At 39.4% G+C, this 14,391-nt stretch overlaps 1 protein-coding gene across 2 annotated transcripts in view; it reads right to left on the bottom strand.

The window, feature by feature from the left end:
* Positions 1–14,391, bottom strand: part of dtna (dystrobrevin, alpha) — a 468,481-nt gene that overhangs the window by 305,224 nt on the left and 148,866 nt on the right. The window contains exons 2-3 of one of the 2 annotated variants that reach the window (XM_051929100.1): positions 3,897–3,967; positions 1,401–1,540 (exon numbers count right to left, since the gene is read on the bottom strand). Coding sequence is in view for 1 of the 2 variants with exons in the window: in XM_051929099.1 (XP_051785059.1) it covers positions 3,897–3,907 (11 nt within the window). In the remaining variant the exon portion in view is untranslated. The remainder of the gene's footprint in view (positions 1–1,400; positions 1,541–3,896; positions 3,968–14,391) is intronic. The other variant, XM_051929099.1, reaches the window with a different exon arrangement.

Raw genomic sequence — 14,391 nt, 5'->3', positions numbered from 1 at the left:
TGCATGAATTAAATAGCTTGGCCTTAGACTATTTTTTAGTAATTTGACATATGTTAAAATGTTTCAATAACATTGTTTGTTTATTGAGTGTAAGGGAATGATGAACACCAGTGTCATTAAACTATATGTTTATATTTAGGTTTTATTTGTATGATCTTTAACAAATCAAGTTCAATACAAGTGACATTGGTAAAAAAATAAAGAAGAGTAAAAAGTGAGTAAGAAAGAGGTCAATGTTTGGGACTACAGCCAAACACATCACATTCCACCCACCTTCAACATGTCACCAAACAAGCAGAAGTTCCTTACATTGTTCAGAAGAACTCCAGAGTTTACTTAATATATCACATTGCACCACATCCATAAGATGCTTACAATGTCATCACACTCAGTGCTCACTTACCACCCTCACATTACATTTTTTAATGAAAACTCTTCCAGAAGGCATTACCTACAAAGTAAATTTCCTAGATACAATATAAGGCAATGCATCAGCTCCACCACAGCTACAGTTTCCAGTTATCACATTGTTGTTCATGAAATTCACATTCAGTCCTTATGCTTCCATACCAACTCTCCATCAACCTCAGTAAACTTTTCAATTTGTCTTCATTTTTTCTGATTAGTCCAAAATTGCTGGTGTACAAAAGATCTCATGGTAGTCTTTCCCATCTCACTAATCACCACAACTATGAAAATCAAATGATTTATTATACTAGATGTCTGGTGAAGCCCAACCCTCATCTGAAACTTTGCACTATACCATTTATCATTCCACCATGAACAGAATGACCCAATCACCCAAAATCATCTGTCAGGCACTGAATCAATGCAGTGCCTACCAACCTCCTGCCATTTGGAAGTGACTGTCCTGGCATTTGTGACTGTCTTCTTCAAGCTGTTTGGTAACTTCTTCTATGCCAACACATTTTTAATGATGTATTTAATAATGTGAGCAGGACAAGGGAATCACAAGAAATCATGGTTAGAAAGCTAAAAGATAAAAAGCTAATCACTGAAAACACAGAAACCAGAAGCAAGAGAAAAAGGCAAAACATCCTGCTAAAAACTGATTCAGCGATAGAAAACCAGTAGTATGTCTAAATACTTCCACCATCTGAGCTTAACCATCTGTTGCTGCCTGGTTATTTCTTATCTCCATAAAGCTGCTTACTAATGGACAGTCCTGTCTCTGGATTTCTGTACAAGCACAGACAGAGGACATGGGAGGCAAATATAAAACGGCGCCATGATAAAGGAGTTAGCCATGCACAGTAGCTGAAAGTTAAGCAAATATTACCAGCAAACAAACACAAACTGTTCTTTCAGTGAGTAAACCTTGCAACTTTAAAATCATATTAAGGTAATACAGCATTTTCTAAAATTCATGCATTACATACCCCTGGGGGTGGTGACCCTCTGTACAGGTGTTCACCTCCTCAAAGGACTACAGCTTAAGGGGTCAAGAGTTCTAGGATCACCCGGAGAACCTCTCAGATCAGCTCTCTGCGGTGTTGTATCTGTGAGCTCTTCTAGTGCACTAAAATAAAGAATACAGGTGTGTTTTAAGTTAAAACACTTGCTTTTATAAACACATCCATTGCCATTTAACATCTACCATACACTGCCAGCTAAACAGCAAAAAAAAAAAACACTAGCTTCCAATTTTGATCAAACAGTAGGCTAAACAAACTGCTATAATTAATATGCAAGATCCTAATATACTGAGTGAAATTTTTACCACAAACCTAGTCAGTGTGTTTCATTTTTGAAAGTGTCCTCAACAGTGATAATGAGGTTTACTAGACAACAGACTGTAATGAGCTCATGGTCCAAAATCCAGGGTTGGTTTCCAACTTTTGCCAGTGCTAACAAGTTTGTCACAATTATAAAATGGGCAAAAGGGATAGACAATGGATGGATGAAACTGGAAGGGCAAATAACATTCCCATGATTTGGATAACTTTCAGTTTTCTATAATTTCAGTCACAAGACTCAGTTTCTGAAAATACAGCAGATTCAGAAAGTATTCAGTCCACTTCACTTTCTGCATACTTTATTGTGTTTTAAATTTCATTTTAAATGGATACATTTTTAATTTTTGCCAATCTATCTGCACTTAATAACTCATATTGACAATGTGAAAAAATGTTTTTTAAAAGGTCTCAGATTTAATAAAAATCAAAAAATGGGAAGCACCTGTAACTGCCACCTTCACATCTCTTCACAGATGTCAAATGGGGTTTAAGTCTGGGCCAAACAAGGACACTCAGAGATTTGTCCTGCAACCACTCCAAAGTCTTGGCTGTATGGTTTGGGTCATTGTCATGCAGAAAGGTGAATCACTGCCTCAGGCTGAGGTTGCATGCACTCTGAGATGGAGCCTCTCCTCTGCATTTGGCTACATTCATGCTTTCCTCAATTCTGACCAGCTTCCCTGTACTTGCTGCTGAGAAGCACCCCCACAGTCTGATGGTGCCACCATTACTCTTTACTATAAGGTTCGTATTAAGTAGGTGATGAGCAGTGCCTGGGGTTCGCCAGACACAGTGCTTGGAGTTCTGCCGAAACAGTTCAGTTTTTGCTCTCAGTCCAGAGGATCATCTCATGGTCTCAGGGGTCCTTTAAACTGTTACAAGCCTCTGACTCATGAGTGTTTTCCATCTAGACACTCTGAAATAAATGTCTGAATGATGGAGTATTGCTAAGATGGCCATCCTTCTGACAGGTTCTTCCATCAAAGCACAGGAATTCTGATGCTCTGTTAGAGTGATTGTTGGGTTCTTGGTCTCCTCACTAACTAAGGCCCTTCTTACTTCGTTACTCAGTTTAGACAGAACTCTAACTCTGAGAAGAGTCTATGTCTTCCATTTCACAATTATTGAGGCCAATGGGCTCATGAGGGACATACACATCTTTACTAATGGTTTTATACCCTTGTCCTGATCTATGCCTCACCACTATTAAACTGTGGAGGTCTACATAGAGTTCCTTGGACTTCATAGCTTGTTTTTGTCCTACCATGCAGTGTGAATTGTGGGACATTATACACTCAGGTGTGTGACTTCCTAAACTATCTGCAATAAATTCAATTTGCCACAGGTGGACTCCTGTCAAGTTCTAGGGACATCGCAAGAAAAATTAACGTGAACAGGATGCAGTTGGTCACAATCCGTAGTGCCAGAGCAGAGGATCTGAATACTTATATGGATGAAAAAATTTAGTTTTTGATTTTTAGTAAATGTAAAAATCTTTTCTGAAAATTTGCTTTTATTTTGACATTATTGGTTATTAAATGTATATTGATGAGCAAAATGTTAAATTTATCCATATAAATGTACACTGTAAAGTGTACACAAAGTGAAGGGGTCTAAATACTTTCTGATTCTGCTGTATTTCTTTCTCTTATAGGAAAAGTGGTAGAGTTGATCCTGACAGTAAAGAGCCAGCCCCATGTAGGACTCACTTATGCAGCACACTTATACCAGGCCAGTTCAAACATGTAAGCCTTTAGGATGACAAAAGGGGAGAATGTACAAACTGAAAATAGAAAATGACTAGGCTGGACCTCGAGCTGTTTGATGGCAGCATGAAATATTTAGCTACCATGAAAATACACAACATACAGAAAACCAAACATGCTGTATAGCAACCAAAAGGATGGTCAGAGTTAGGGTTATGCAACTCCACTTTCAAAACAAATTTCTATAATTTCTTTGCTTTTACAAGTTATCAAGAAACCTACATAACTATTCAAAAATCTACACCTTTCTAAGAAACCTAAACTGAATCAATGCATGACAAGTGGTGTAAAGAAACCTTTACATTGAACCCTTTGCACACAACTCTGAAAGCTTTCCCCAATTTGTTTTTGAACATTTTTACAGCAAGCTTACCTTGCAGACATCTGATGAAAGCGGTATGTTTCCTGTAAGTCCAGTGGTGTATGGCGTAAATCAAGACAGCTCTAGAAAGGAAAAAAAAAATCATTAAGGAAATATCTAAACAACTAACATAAGTAAAATAATCAACTTTCATAACCTCGTCGTAAACCCTTTTGATTTTATGCATTCAGTATCACTAATGATTTTTTCCCCATAGCCTTAACATATATTTGACTCAGTACCAACATTTAAAGTATATTTCTGTTTGTAATTTGTAAGTCACGTTACATACAAACATCGTAAATTTAAATAAATGCAAAGGTTACCGCTTATTTCAACTGTACAAAGAATAATGTGTGGTGATTAAAAGAAAATGAATAACAGCAATTACAGAATTGTTCTAAGCACCACTAAAAGTTTCGAAAAATGAATAAATGGCAAAGTAGTTTTAATCATTTTGAGTCAGTAGATAGTTAGTGGACAGGACATTGTTACCTATCAATATTACTATAACCAGTAGGTGGACAAAAAGCAGACTGGGTCATCTTATTTGGCTGACTGTACTGAACCACATCTTTGTGTAGGTGTAATTGGTCTAATATATCCAATTAAAATGCACTGAGATCCTCACCAGCCATTGATCATCCCAAAGCATCATTTAGTATATGAACAATTTTTTTATACTAAAGTCCCTGTAATGTTCAAAGATTTTCTCCAAGGATTTTCACTTGTGGAGTTCATTTACACAATCTTAGTGAGTTGAGAGCAGTCACAACACATGCCTATGTATCCAGTCATGTAGTCGGACATGCCCAACAACTCAGTCCAACCAGTTTGCAATTCCGGTTTTGTATTAAGTTGTATTGACAGGCTCGTGTGTATGCAAGATCTGATCACCTGGAAATACGATACATGTAATGCAGCTATGAGGAATAAAGAACATGGGTATTTTGGACATAGCCAGGGAGGCTTATCTGTCTGATGTCTTGTGTTTTACACACCATAAGAAAAATGAAAAAAGAAAAAAAGGACAGATTGCGGGTGAACTTACATGTCCACAAAAAGTGAAAAATGAATAGAGCCAACTCTGCCAACAGCATTATTGGCTTTCCTAAAAGTTGCTGGAAAGTTGTATATTTCATCATCTCTTGTAATCAGACATCCTCAAGTGAAGAGATCAGCAACTGCAATCATCAAGTTTGACACCCCCTCCAATTAGTTGTGTATGTGATATGGCCTTAAGCTATGAAAGCTGTGATATGCTGTTGTCAACAAGAATAAACTTGTATTACAAGAAGGAAATACTATGAATTAAAAAAAAAAAAATAGTACATGCAAATTTTAGAAAAACAAATTATAGACAGACAGAATTTATCCATTGTTTCCAGCTCTGTCTGTCTAGATTTATTACGACTACACATGAAGTGCACAGAGACTTTTTTCTTTTATATATTATAATCGGTTGCCTTGTGATATTTACTTAAACTTTAACCAGTGATTCTAAAATGGTGCTGCATGAGTGAGTATGTGTATGAAGTCAGTGAAGGCTCATAAAATCCAAACGAGATAACTACAAAAATGGACAGATAAATGAAGTTCTCATTATTAAAACATTGTAAACTACTAATTAATTTCATACTTGCAATCAAATAGTAGCTGTATTCTCTGATAGAGGTATTAAAAAAGAAAGAAATGAAACAATGTAATGTGAAAAAACTTATGAACATTGTTATTATTTTTCATAAACCTATCAACAAGCACGAGTATTTGTCCCTGACTGACAGATACTAGACTTAGGCATTTCAGAGCACAATGTCTACATGCAGTGCTAGCAAAAATACAATGAGGGTCCGTCATCACTGAATTGTACCAAATTATTGAAAAACACTTTTGTGAAGTGTTCATCTTTAGTCTGCTCCTCTCCATGCACTCTTACCATGATGCATTTAAAGGTCCTAGCAATGGTGTCCTGAATTCCGCCTTGCAATCCTCGTAACTACAATCAGATTAGAATACAACATGCAGGTACCAGTCTTCAAAGATCCAGAGAAATAGAGAGGCTCAAAATCTCTAAATAGATCACACATTTAAAGTGACATAAACATTGACCAGGGAACACCTTTCAAAATGGTTGAATGGCATATGCATACTTCATATTCATGTACTGAGAATAGGTTCAAGCGAGACTGGGCTATTAGACTGGGATTGCTTACATAGCAGGTTACAGATGGAGTGTGAATGATATTATGAGACTGGAAGCTATAAGTTACAGGAGTATTAATTCTGTACTTCAACTAGACAATTCATTATAATGCACAGATTTTGAAATGCTTTATCAAAGCATTGATTGTAAGGTAATTAAAAACTGTCAAGAGTCATGTTGCACACGGCCAATAGGCTACATTGAATGACAGGACATATAACATCTGGCATCGATTTAGTGCTAGATAGCCAATTTTTACTATAATGGTGGGTATGCCTTGTGCTTGATACCCAGGAATGTGTCAGAATGAAAGAACAGACAGATAATGAATAATAAGTGTGCATATTGCTTCACATCATTGGCTATAAAATCCACAAATCATTCTAAACAACCTGTAATACTCCCTTTCCATGTAATGTAAAATATACAGACACAAAACTCAGTGAAATTGCAGCCAAAACCGTTCACTTGATAATCAATAAGAATAAGCATAATTTATTTTAAAAAGGTAAAACTTCATATATGCAATATTCATTACACGTAAAGCCAACTATGTGAAGCTTTTTTTTGTTTGTTTTAATGTTGATGATTATGAAAATCTGAAATCCAGTATCTTAAATTGTTAGAATATCTCATTTCAAGTTTGAGTAAATTGCTATTCAAACAGTACAAATACAGTGCAACTCTCGGTCTAGGTCAGTACACACAACCACAATCATGGGGAAGACTACTGACTTGACAATTGTCCAGAAGGTGATCATCGACACCGTCCAAACAAGTGTAAGTCAAAGAAGATCACTGCTGAGAAGGCTGGCTGTTTGCAGAGTGCTGTTTCGAAGCATATTAATGGAAAATTGATTTGAAGGGAAAAATGTGGTAGGAAAAAAAGAACTGGACTGTTGTTCGGTGGTGCACAGTTCTCTTTTCAGTTGAAAGCAAATTTTGCATTTCATTTGGAAATCAAGTTCCTAAAGCCTGGACGAAGAGTGGAGAGACACAGAATCCAAGGTGTTTGAAATCCACTGAAGTCCAAGGTGTCTGAAGTTTCTGCAGTGAGTGGTGATTTGGTGAGCCATGTCATCTGCTGGCGATGGTCCACTGTGTTTTATCAAGTCCAAAGTCAATGCAGCTACAGTTAGGTCAATAAATATTTGGACAGAGACAACTTTTTTCTAATTTTGGTTCTGTACATTACCACAATGAATTTTAAATGAAACAACTCAGATGCAGTTGAAGTGCAGACTTTCAGTTTTAATTCAGTGGAGTGAACAAAATGATTGCATAAAAATGTGAGGCAACTAAAGCATTTTTAACACAATCCCTTCATTTCAGGGGCTCAAAAGTAATTGGACAAATTAAATAACTGGAAATAAAATGTTCATTTCTAATACTTGGTTGAAAATCCTTTGCTGGCAATGACAGCCTGAAGTCTTGAACTCATGGACATCACCAGATGCTGGGTTTCCTCCTTTTTAATGCTCTGCCAGGCCTTTACTGCAGCCACTTTCAGTTGCTGTTTGTTTGTGGGCCTTTCTGTCTGAAGTTTAGTCTTCAACAAGTGAAATGCATGCTCAATTGGGTTAAGATCAGGTGACTGACTTGGCCATTCAAGAATTTTCTACTTCTCTGCTTTAATAAACTCCTGGGTTGCTTTGGCTGTATGTTTTGGGTCATTGTCCATCTGTGTCATGAAACGCCGCCCAATCAATTTGACTGCATTTAGCTAGATTTGAGCAGACAGTATGTCTCTGAACACCTCAGAATTCATTCGGCTGCTTCTGTCCTGTGTCACATCACCAATAAACACTAGTGTCCCCAGTGCCACTGGCAGCCATGCACGCCCAGCCATCACACTGCCTCCACCGTGTTTTACAGATGATGTGGTATGCTTTGGACAATGAGCTGTTCCACGCCTTCTCCATACTTTTTTCTTGCCATCATTCTGGTAGAGGTTGATCTTGGTTTCATCTGTCCAAAGAATGTTTTTCCAGAACTGTGCTGGCTTTTTTAGATGTTCTTTAGCAAAGTCTAATCTAGCCTTTCTATTCTTGAGGCTTATGAGTGGCTTGCACCTTGCAGTGCACCCTCTGTATTTACTTTCATGCAGTCTTCTCTTTATGGTAGACTGGGATATCGATATGCCTACCCCCTGGAGAGTGTTGTTAACTTGGTTGGCTGTTGTGAAGGGGTTTCTCTTCACCATGCAAATGATTCCGTGATCATCCGCCACTTGTCTTCCGTGGATGTCCAGGTCTTTTTGCGTTGCTGAGTTCATCAGTGCTTGCTTTCTTTCTCAGGATGTACCAAACTGTAGATTTTGCCACTCGTAATATTGTAGCAATTTCTCGGATGGGTTTTTTCTGTTTTCGCAGCTAAAGGGTGGCTTCTTTCACCTGCATGGAGAGCTCCTTTGACCGCATGTTGTCTGTTCACAGCAAAATCTTCCACATGCAAGCACCACACCTCAAATCAACTCCAGGCCTTTTATCTGCTTAATTGATATTGACATAACAACGGACTTGCCCACACCTGCCCATGAAATAGCCTTTGAGTCAATTGTCCAATTACTTTTTGAGCCCCTGAAATGAAGGGATTGTGTTAAAAAAATGCTTTAGTTGCCTCACATTTTTTTGCAATCGTTTTGTTCACCCCACTGAATTAAAGCTGAAAGTCTGCACTTCAACTGCATCTGAGTTGTTTCATTTAAAATTCATTGTGGTAATGTACAGAACCAAAATTAGAAAAAAGTTGTCTCTGTCCAGATATTATATTATATTAATATCTGACCTAACTGTATCTACCAGGAGATTTTACAGCACTTCATGCTTCCATCTGCTGACACGCTCTATGGAAATGCCAATTTCTTTTTCCAGCAGGACTTATAACTTGCCCACAGTGCCAAAACTACTACCAAATGGTTTGCTGACCATGGTATTACTTGATTAGCCGGTCAACTCCCCTGACCTGGACCCCATATAGAATCTATGGGGTACTGAAGGTGAGACACACCCAACCTAAAAATAAAGATGAGCTGAAGGCCACTATCAAATCAACCTGGGATTCAATAACACCTCAGCAATGCCACAAGCTGATTGCCTCTATGCAATGCCACATTGATTCAGTAATTTGTGGTAAAGGAGCCCTAACCAAGTATTGATTGTAGAAATGAACACACTTATTAGAAGTTGAACATTTCTGTATTGTGAATCCTTTTTTGATTGATCGTTGGTAATCTTTATATATAATAAGCTACCATAGCTGTTTATTTGTCTGTCCAGGATTTTAATCACTTGTAGCTAGCAAACCATTTAACCTATTGACCTGAAATTTGGTACATATATACTAAGTCACATCTACTATCCAATTTCAGGGTGATGATTGACCTCAAAGGTTATTCCTCTTTTTAGTTTTATTTTATTTTATTGTAGAATCTTGCCAACAGCCAGCAGGGCGGCATACACCAATCTCATCCCTACCACCTTCACTGTCACTTCCCCTACCTCTTCATATCTTAAATCATTCTTGAGGCAGATTGAAGACTTAAATACCAGCTTAAGTGAAAAATTAAAGAAAACATACTAAGTAATTGCAACACAAACACTGACTTAATCAGTTTTAACGTAAAAAGATGCCGACGATAGAAGAGAAGAAGCTGGCCGCTAGGGTGGAGAAAAGAAGAGCTGCTCAGGAAGCAGAAAGCGCATTAACCTCTGAGCAAATGAATGCTAAACATACAGGGAAAGAGTGAAAACTATGAATGCTCAAGTCAAGTGTATTCACTGCACGCCCCGTTAATAATTTGAGAAACTGGATTTCTGATTTCCATGAGCTATCTACCATAATCATCATCAATAAAACAAAAAAATATTAAAATATTTCACCTTATGTGAAGGTTTAACTTTTTGAAATAAATTACGAAAACTAATTACCTTTTTCATGATATTTTACATTTTTTGAGATGCACCTGGATGTGTATATATATATATATATATATATATATATATATATATATATATATATACATACACACAGTGATCCCTCGCTATATCGCGCTTCGCGGCTTCACTCTATCGCGGATTTTATATGTAAGCATATTTAAATATATAATCGCGGATTTTTTGCTGGTTCGCGGATTTCTGGTACATGCTTCCTCAGTTGGTTTGCCAGTTGATTTCATACAAGGGACGCTATTGGCAGATGGCTGAGAAGCTACCCAACTTACTTTTGTTTTTCTCTCTCTCTCTCTTACGCTGACTTTCTCTGATCCTGACGTAGGGGGTGTGAGCAGGGGGGGCTGTTCGCAAACCTAGACGATACGGACGCTCGTCTAAAAATGCTGAAAGAGTTGCTACCTTCTGTGTGCAGCTGCTTCGTGAAGCGACATGCTGCACGGTGCTTCGCATACTTAAAAGCTCAAAGGGCACGTATTGATTTTTGACTGTTTGTTTTCCTCTGTCTCTGTCTCTCTCTCTCTCCCTGCTCCTGACGGAGGGGGTGTGAGCTGCCGCCTTCAACAGCTTTTGTACCGGCGGTGCTTCGCATACTTAAAAGCAAAACAGCCCTATTGATTTGTTTGGTTTTCTCTCACTTTCTGACATTCAGTGCTCCTGACGCGCACTCCTTTGAAAAGGAAGGTATGTTTGCATTCTTTTAATTGTGAGACAGAACTGTCATCTCTGTCTTGTCATGGAGCACAGTTTAAACTTTTGAAAAAGAGACAAATGTTTGTTTGCAGTGTTTGAATAACGTTCCTGTCTCTCTACAACCTCCTGTGTTTCTGCGCAAATCTGTGACCCAAGCATGACAATGTAAAAATAACCATATAAACATATGGTTTCTACTTCGCGGATTTTCTTATTTCGCGGGTGGCTTTGGAACGCAACCTCCGCGATGGAGGAGGGATTACTGTATATATATATATATATATATATATATATATATATGTACTATATACTGTATACTATATATACAAAATACAATTTATATGCAGTGTGTGTATGTGTAAATGGCATTAATTGGATTGAAAACAATTATACCAGGACAAAAGCTTCTTTATATAGTCTTGCATCAAAAGCTGTAAAAATAGCTACATAATTAGCAAATCCCAGAAGAATTCTGTCATATTATACTTCCTAATCATTCAGGCACACAATCTATTCCTAATGTAAAATTTCCTACATTAAGGTCTCTGCAACCCTTATAGGGGATTGCTTCAAAAGTTGACTTCCTATTTTCCCAAAGGAGCAAAAGCGGAAATGGATATTTACCTTCGGAAATCAGAGGGCTACACTCCATTACAAACAGTTCTTACCTTATGCAGTCACGGAAAAAGCATTAAATGATTCTGGTTTAAATTTAAAAAAAGATGCTCACCATTAATTAAGTGACATGTACTTTGGGCTCATAAAAGTTATACTAGAGGTTGTTGTAAAATCGCCCCCTACTATAAACCCAAAAACTGCAGAGTATGAAAATGCTTTTTCAGGCTAAAACCTCATCTTTAATAACAAGAGGACCCTCTTAAAGGTCTAAGCGTGACAAATTCTGATGCAGCTCTATACACAGATCACTGGCTGTGGTCAAGTAAAGGTGTACAACACTATAAAGAACATATTACATCTCAGAATAACCCTGAAGATCAAACTGATGCTTTTGACAGAGAACCTAATTGGTGGGGACTAAATTACGTCTGAAAACAAAATCTGAGAATATTAATGCAGTATTTCAGTTCATTTTATTAAATATTTTTGTGATGACGCGTCATGATTGCGTTTACATTGTGGTGGAAGAGGGCTATGTGTAGTAAAACTTCAAAAAAATATGGATTGGTAATACAGACACATGGAGTGTCATTTTACTCTATTTTAAGGTTGCTGATCACAAATACGATAATAATTTTGATATCTGATTCTTTACCTTTGGGGTCTTAGCCCTAAGAGCCACTCCAAGAAGGCTGAAAATGACATATTATAAACATAAACAGGTAGAGTATCATTTTATACTATTTCAAGGCCAGTGATTATGAATATGGTATTATTTTCAATCCTTCACTAGGGATCTAACCCTTTGTGGACCTCTATTAGAGGGTAAAAAAAAAACTTTTGTTACAATCAAGAATATTTAGACTTTGAACATTTAAACTGAAGCACACATTTTAAAATTTTAAATATATGACACAACTATTCTCGTCTATTATATACTTCTAATTCATCAAATAAATGATTACATTTCTTATGAACACCTCGAATTAGGAAGGCTTATGCTAATTCAGACTTTGACTTTATTTGTTGTGTTTAATGTTCTCACTGACTACATATAAAACATTTACATGTCTTAGTGCATACTTTATTCATTTTAGCCCTTTAAAACAAACGACGATGCACCGGGGACGACCCCCCACTCTCCGGTATATCTCTCTCCATCTTCTCGAACAAAACAAGCCTTAACCTCGGCCATGATTTGACACCACCCCAACGGCGGGAGCTAGAACAGACTATTCTAGACGTCCCCGAAGTGGTTAGTGATTTTCCACTATATATATATATATACATATATATATATTGTCACGCACGTGCGCATAGGGAGCCGCAGAACGACCCAGGAAGTAGTGCGAAGTCTACAGCCAAAAGGGAATGGCGGGCAACTAACCTCTCTCTCTCTCTCTCTGAAGGAAACAACGACACCATGAGTCTTCTAACGTCTTGCCACTTCCACATTCTCTTTCCCCCTGATTACGTCAGGACTCCCAGCGTCCATTGCGACTCCCTACCCAGCATTCCTCTGATCAATTCCGGTCCCCCCCTATAAATCTTCCCAATCCCACCATACTGGCATTTGGTTGTTAATCTGTGAATGATTCTCTGGACTGTAATTGAATATTGTGCAAACAGTACAGTATACGGGGCCGGAAACCCCAAACCTTTATGCGGATTTTTGTCTTTATTTTACAGTGGCGTAGTTGTGTGGATTGAAGTCCGGAAAATGAGCGAAGGACAGGACCTGAATGCAGTCCTGACAACCCTAGCGACTCAGCTCCAGACGCTGCAGCTTGAGCATGCGGCTACGAAGCGGAAACTCGAGGAGACCAGAGCCTGTCTCGATGCACCAGATGCGGTAAGACCTGAGCTCGCCCGGCCTCCGCCTCCACCAATCGTACCCCTCTCGGAGGCCGATGACATCGAGTCCTACCTGGGCATTTTTGAGAGGCCAGCCTTTCGGCACCAGTGGCTGCGAGCGGACTGGGCGTCCATACTGGCGCCGTATCTGAAAGGTGTCGCGCAGCGGGCCTATTACGACCTCCCCAAGGAGAAAGCCACGAGCTATGACCTCCTTAAAAATGAAATACTTAGTCGCTACGGCGTCTCCTCAGACCAGCAGGCGAGTGAGTGGCGGCATTGGCGCTCTGATCCGGAGCGTCCGGCCAGAGCGCAGGCGTTTGAATTTTGGGGCAAGATGGGCCGCTGCTCGCGGTGCACCGATCCGGGGGGCCAGAGAGGTCGGCTCGCGGAGCCCGACAGGGACGAGCTGTCAACCCCGAGCCCAGCCGTCGCGCGGCGGAAGCATTAAACAAACCTCGAGAGAAACCGTCCCCGCCGCGCTGTTTCAAGTGTGGCGAGGTCGGCCACAACTTACCTGCATTCCCCTTGTACGTGGAGCCCATGGATTGCACCCTGTCGCTATTAGAGAGGTACGATGCTTTGTCTAATCCCTTGGCAATCCCTAACGTGGGAGTGGTGTTGATAAACGGGCATTCTGTGCTTGCATTGTTTGATACCGGGAGTCACATTACCATTGTTGCTCGCCGTTATGTTTTACCGTGACAGTGGTTAAACCAACATTTGAGAGTCACCTGTGTGCATGGACAGACCAGGGCATATCGGTCCGCAAAGTGCTTTATTACTTGGAAGGGAGAAGTGAGTCAATTGGCGGTCGCTGTGCTTCCTGAACCTCCCTTCCCTGTGATATTGGGACACGACTGGTCGAAAATGAAATGCAGTGAAACAAAAACCACTCCTAAAATCAACCTGGGTCTTGCTATGAGTGGGCGGGGCATCCTCCCTGCGGCTCCCACGCCGTGCCATGCGGCAAACAGTGATGACATAGGTCGCCCGGGGGGAAGATTCCCAGGTGTCGGACCCTGACCCGGAAACACCTGGTGAGGGCTCGAGCCAAACAACCGACCACTTCCCGGCGACAGACGACCCTTTAGGCTGGGTAGAGCACCAGTACGCCGGCCTCCTTTAAACGTGAACAGTGGAATGATGATTCCCTTAAGTTTGCTAGGGATGCTGTTGTTTCTGTGAA

The sequence above is a fragment of the Erpetoichthys calabaricus genome, chromosome 6 (genome assembly GCF_900747795.2).
Source record: "Erpetoichthys calabaricus chromosome 6, fErpCal1.3, whole genome shotgun sequence".
Taxonomy (NCBI): Eukaryota; Metazoa; Chordata; class Cladistia; order Polypteriformes; family Polypteridae; genus Erpetoichthys; species Erpetoichthys calabaricus.
Note: the sequence above shows the minus strand (reverse complement) of the source record. Positions and strands in the feature narration are given on the sequence as shown.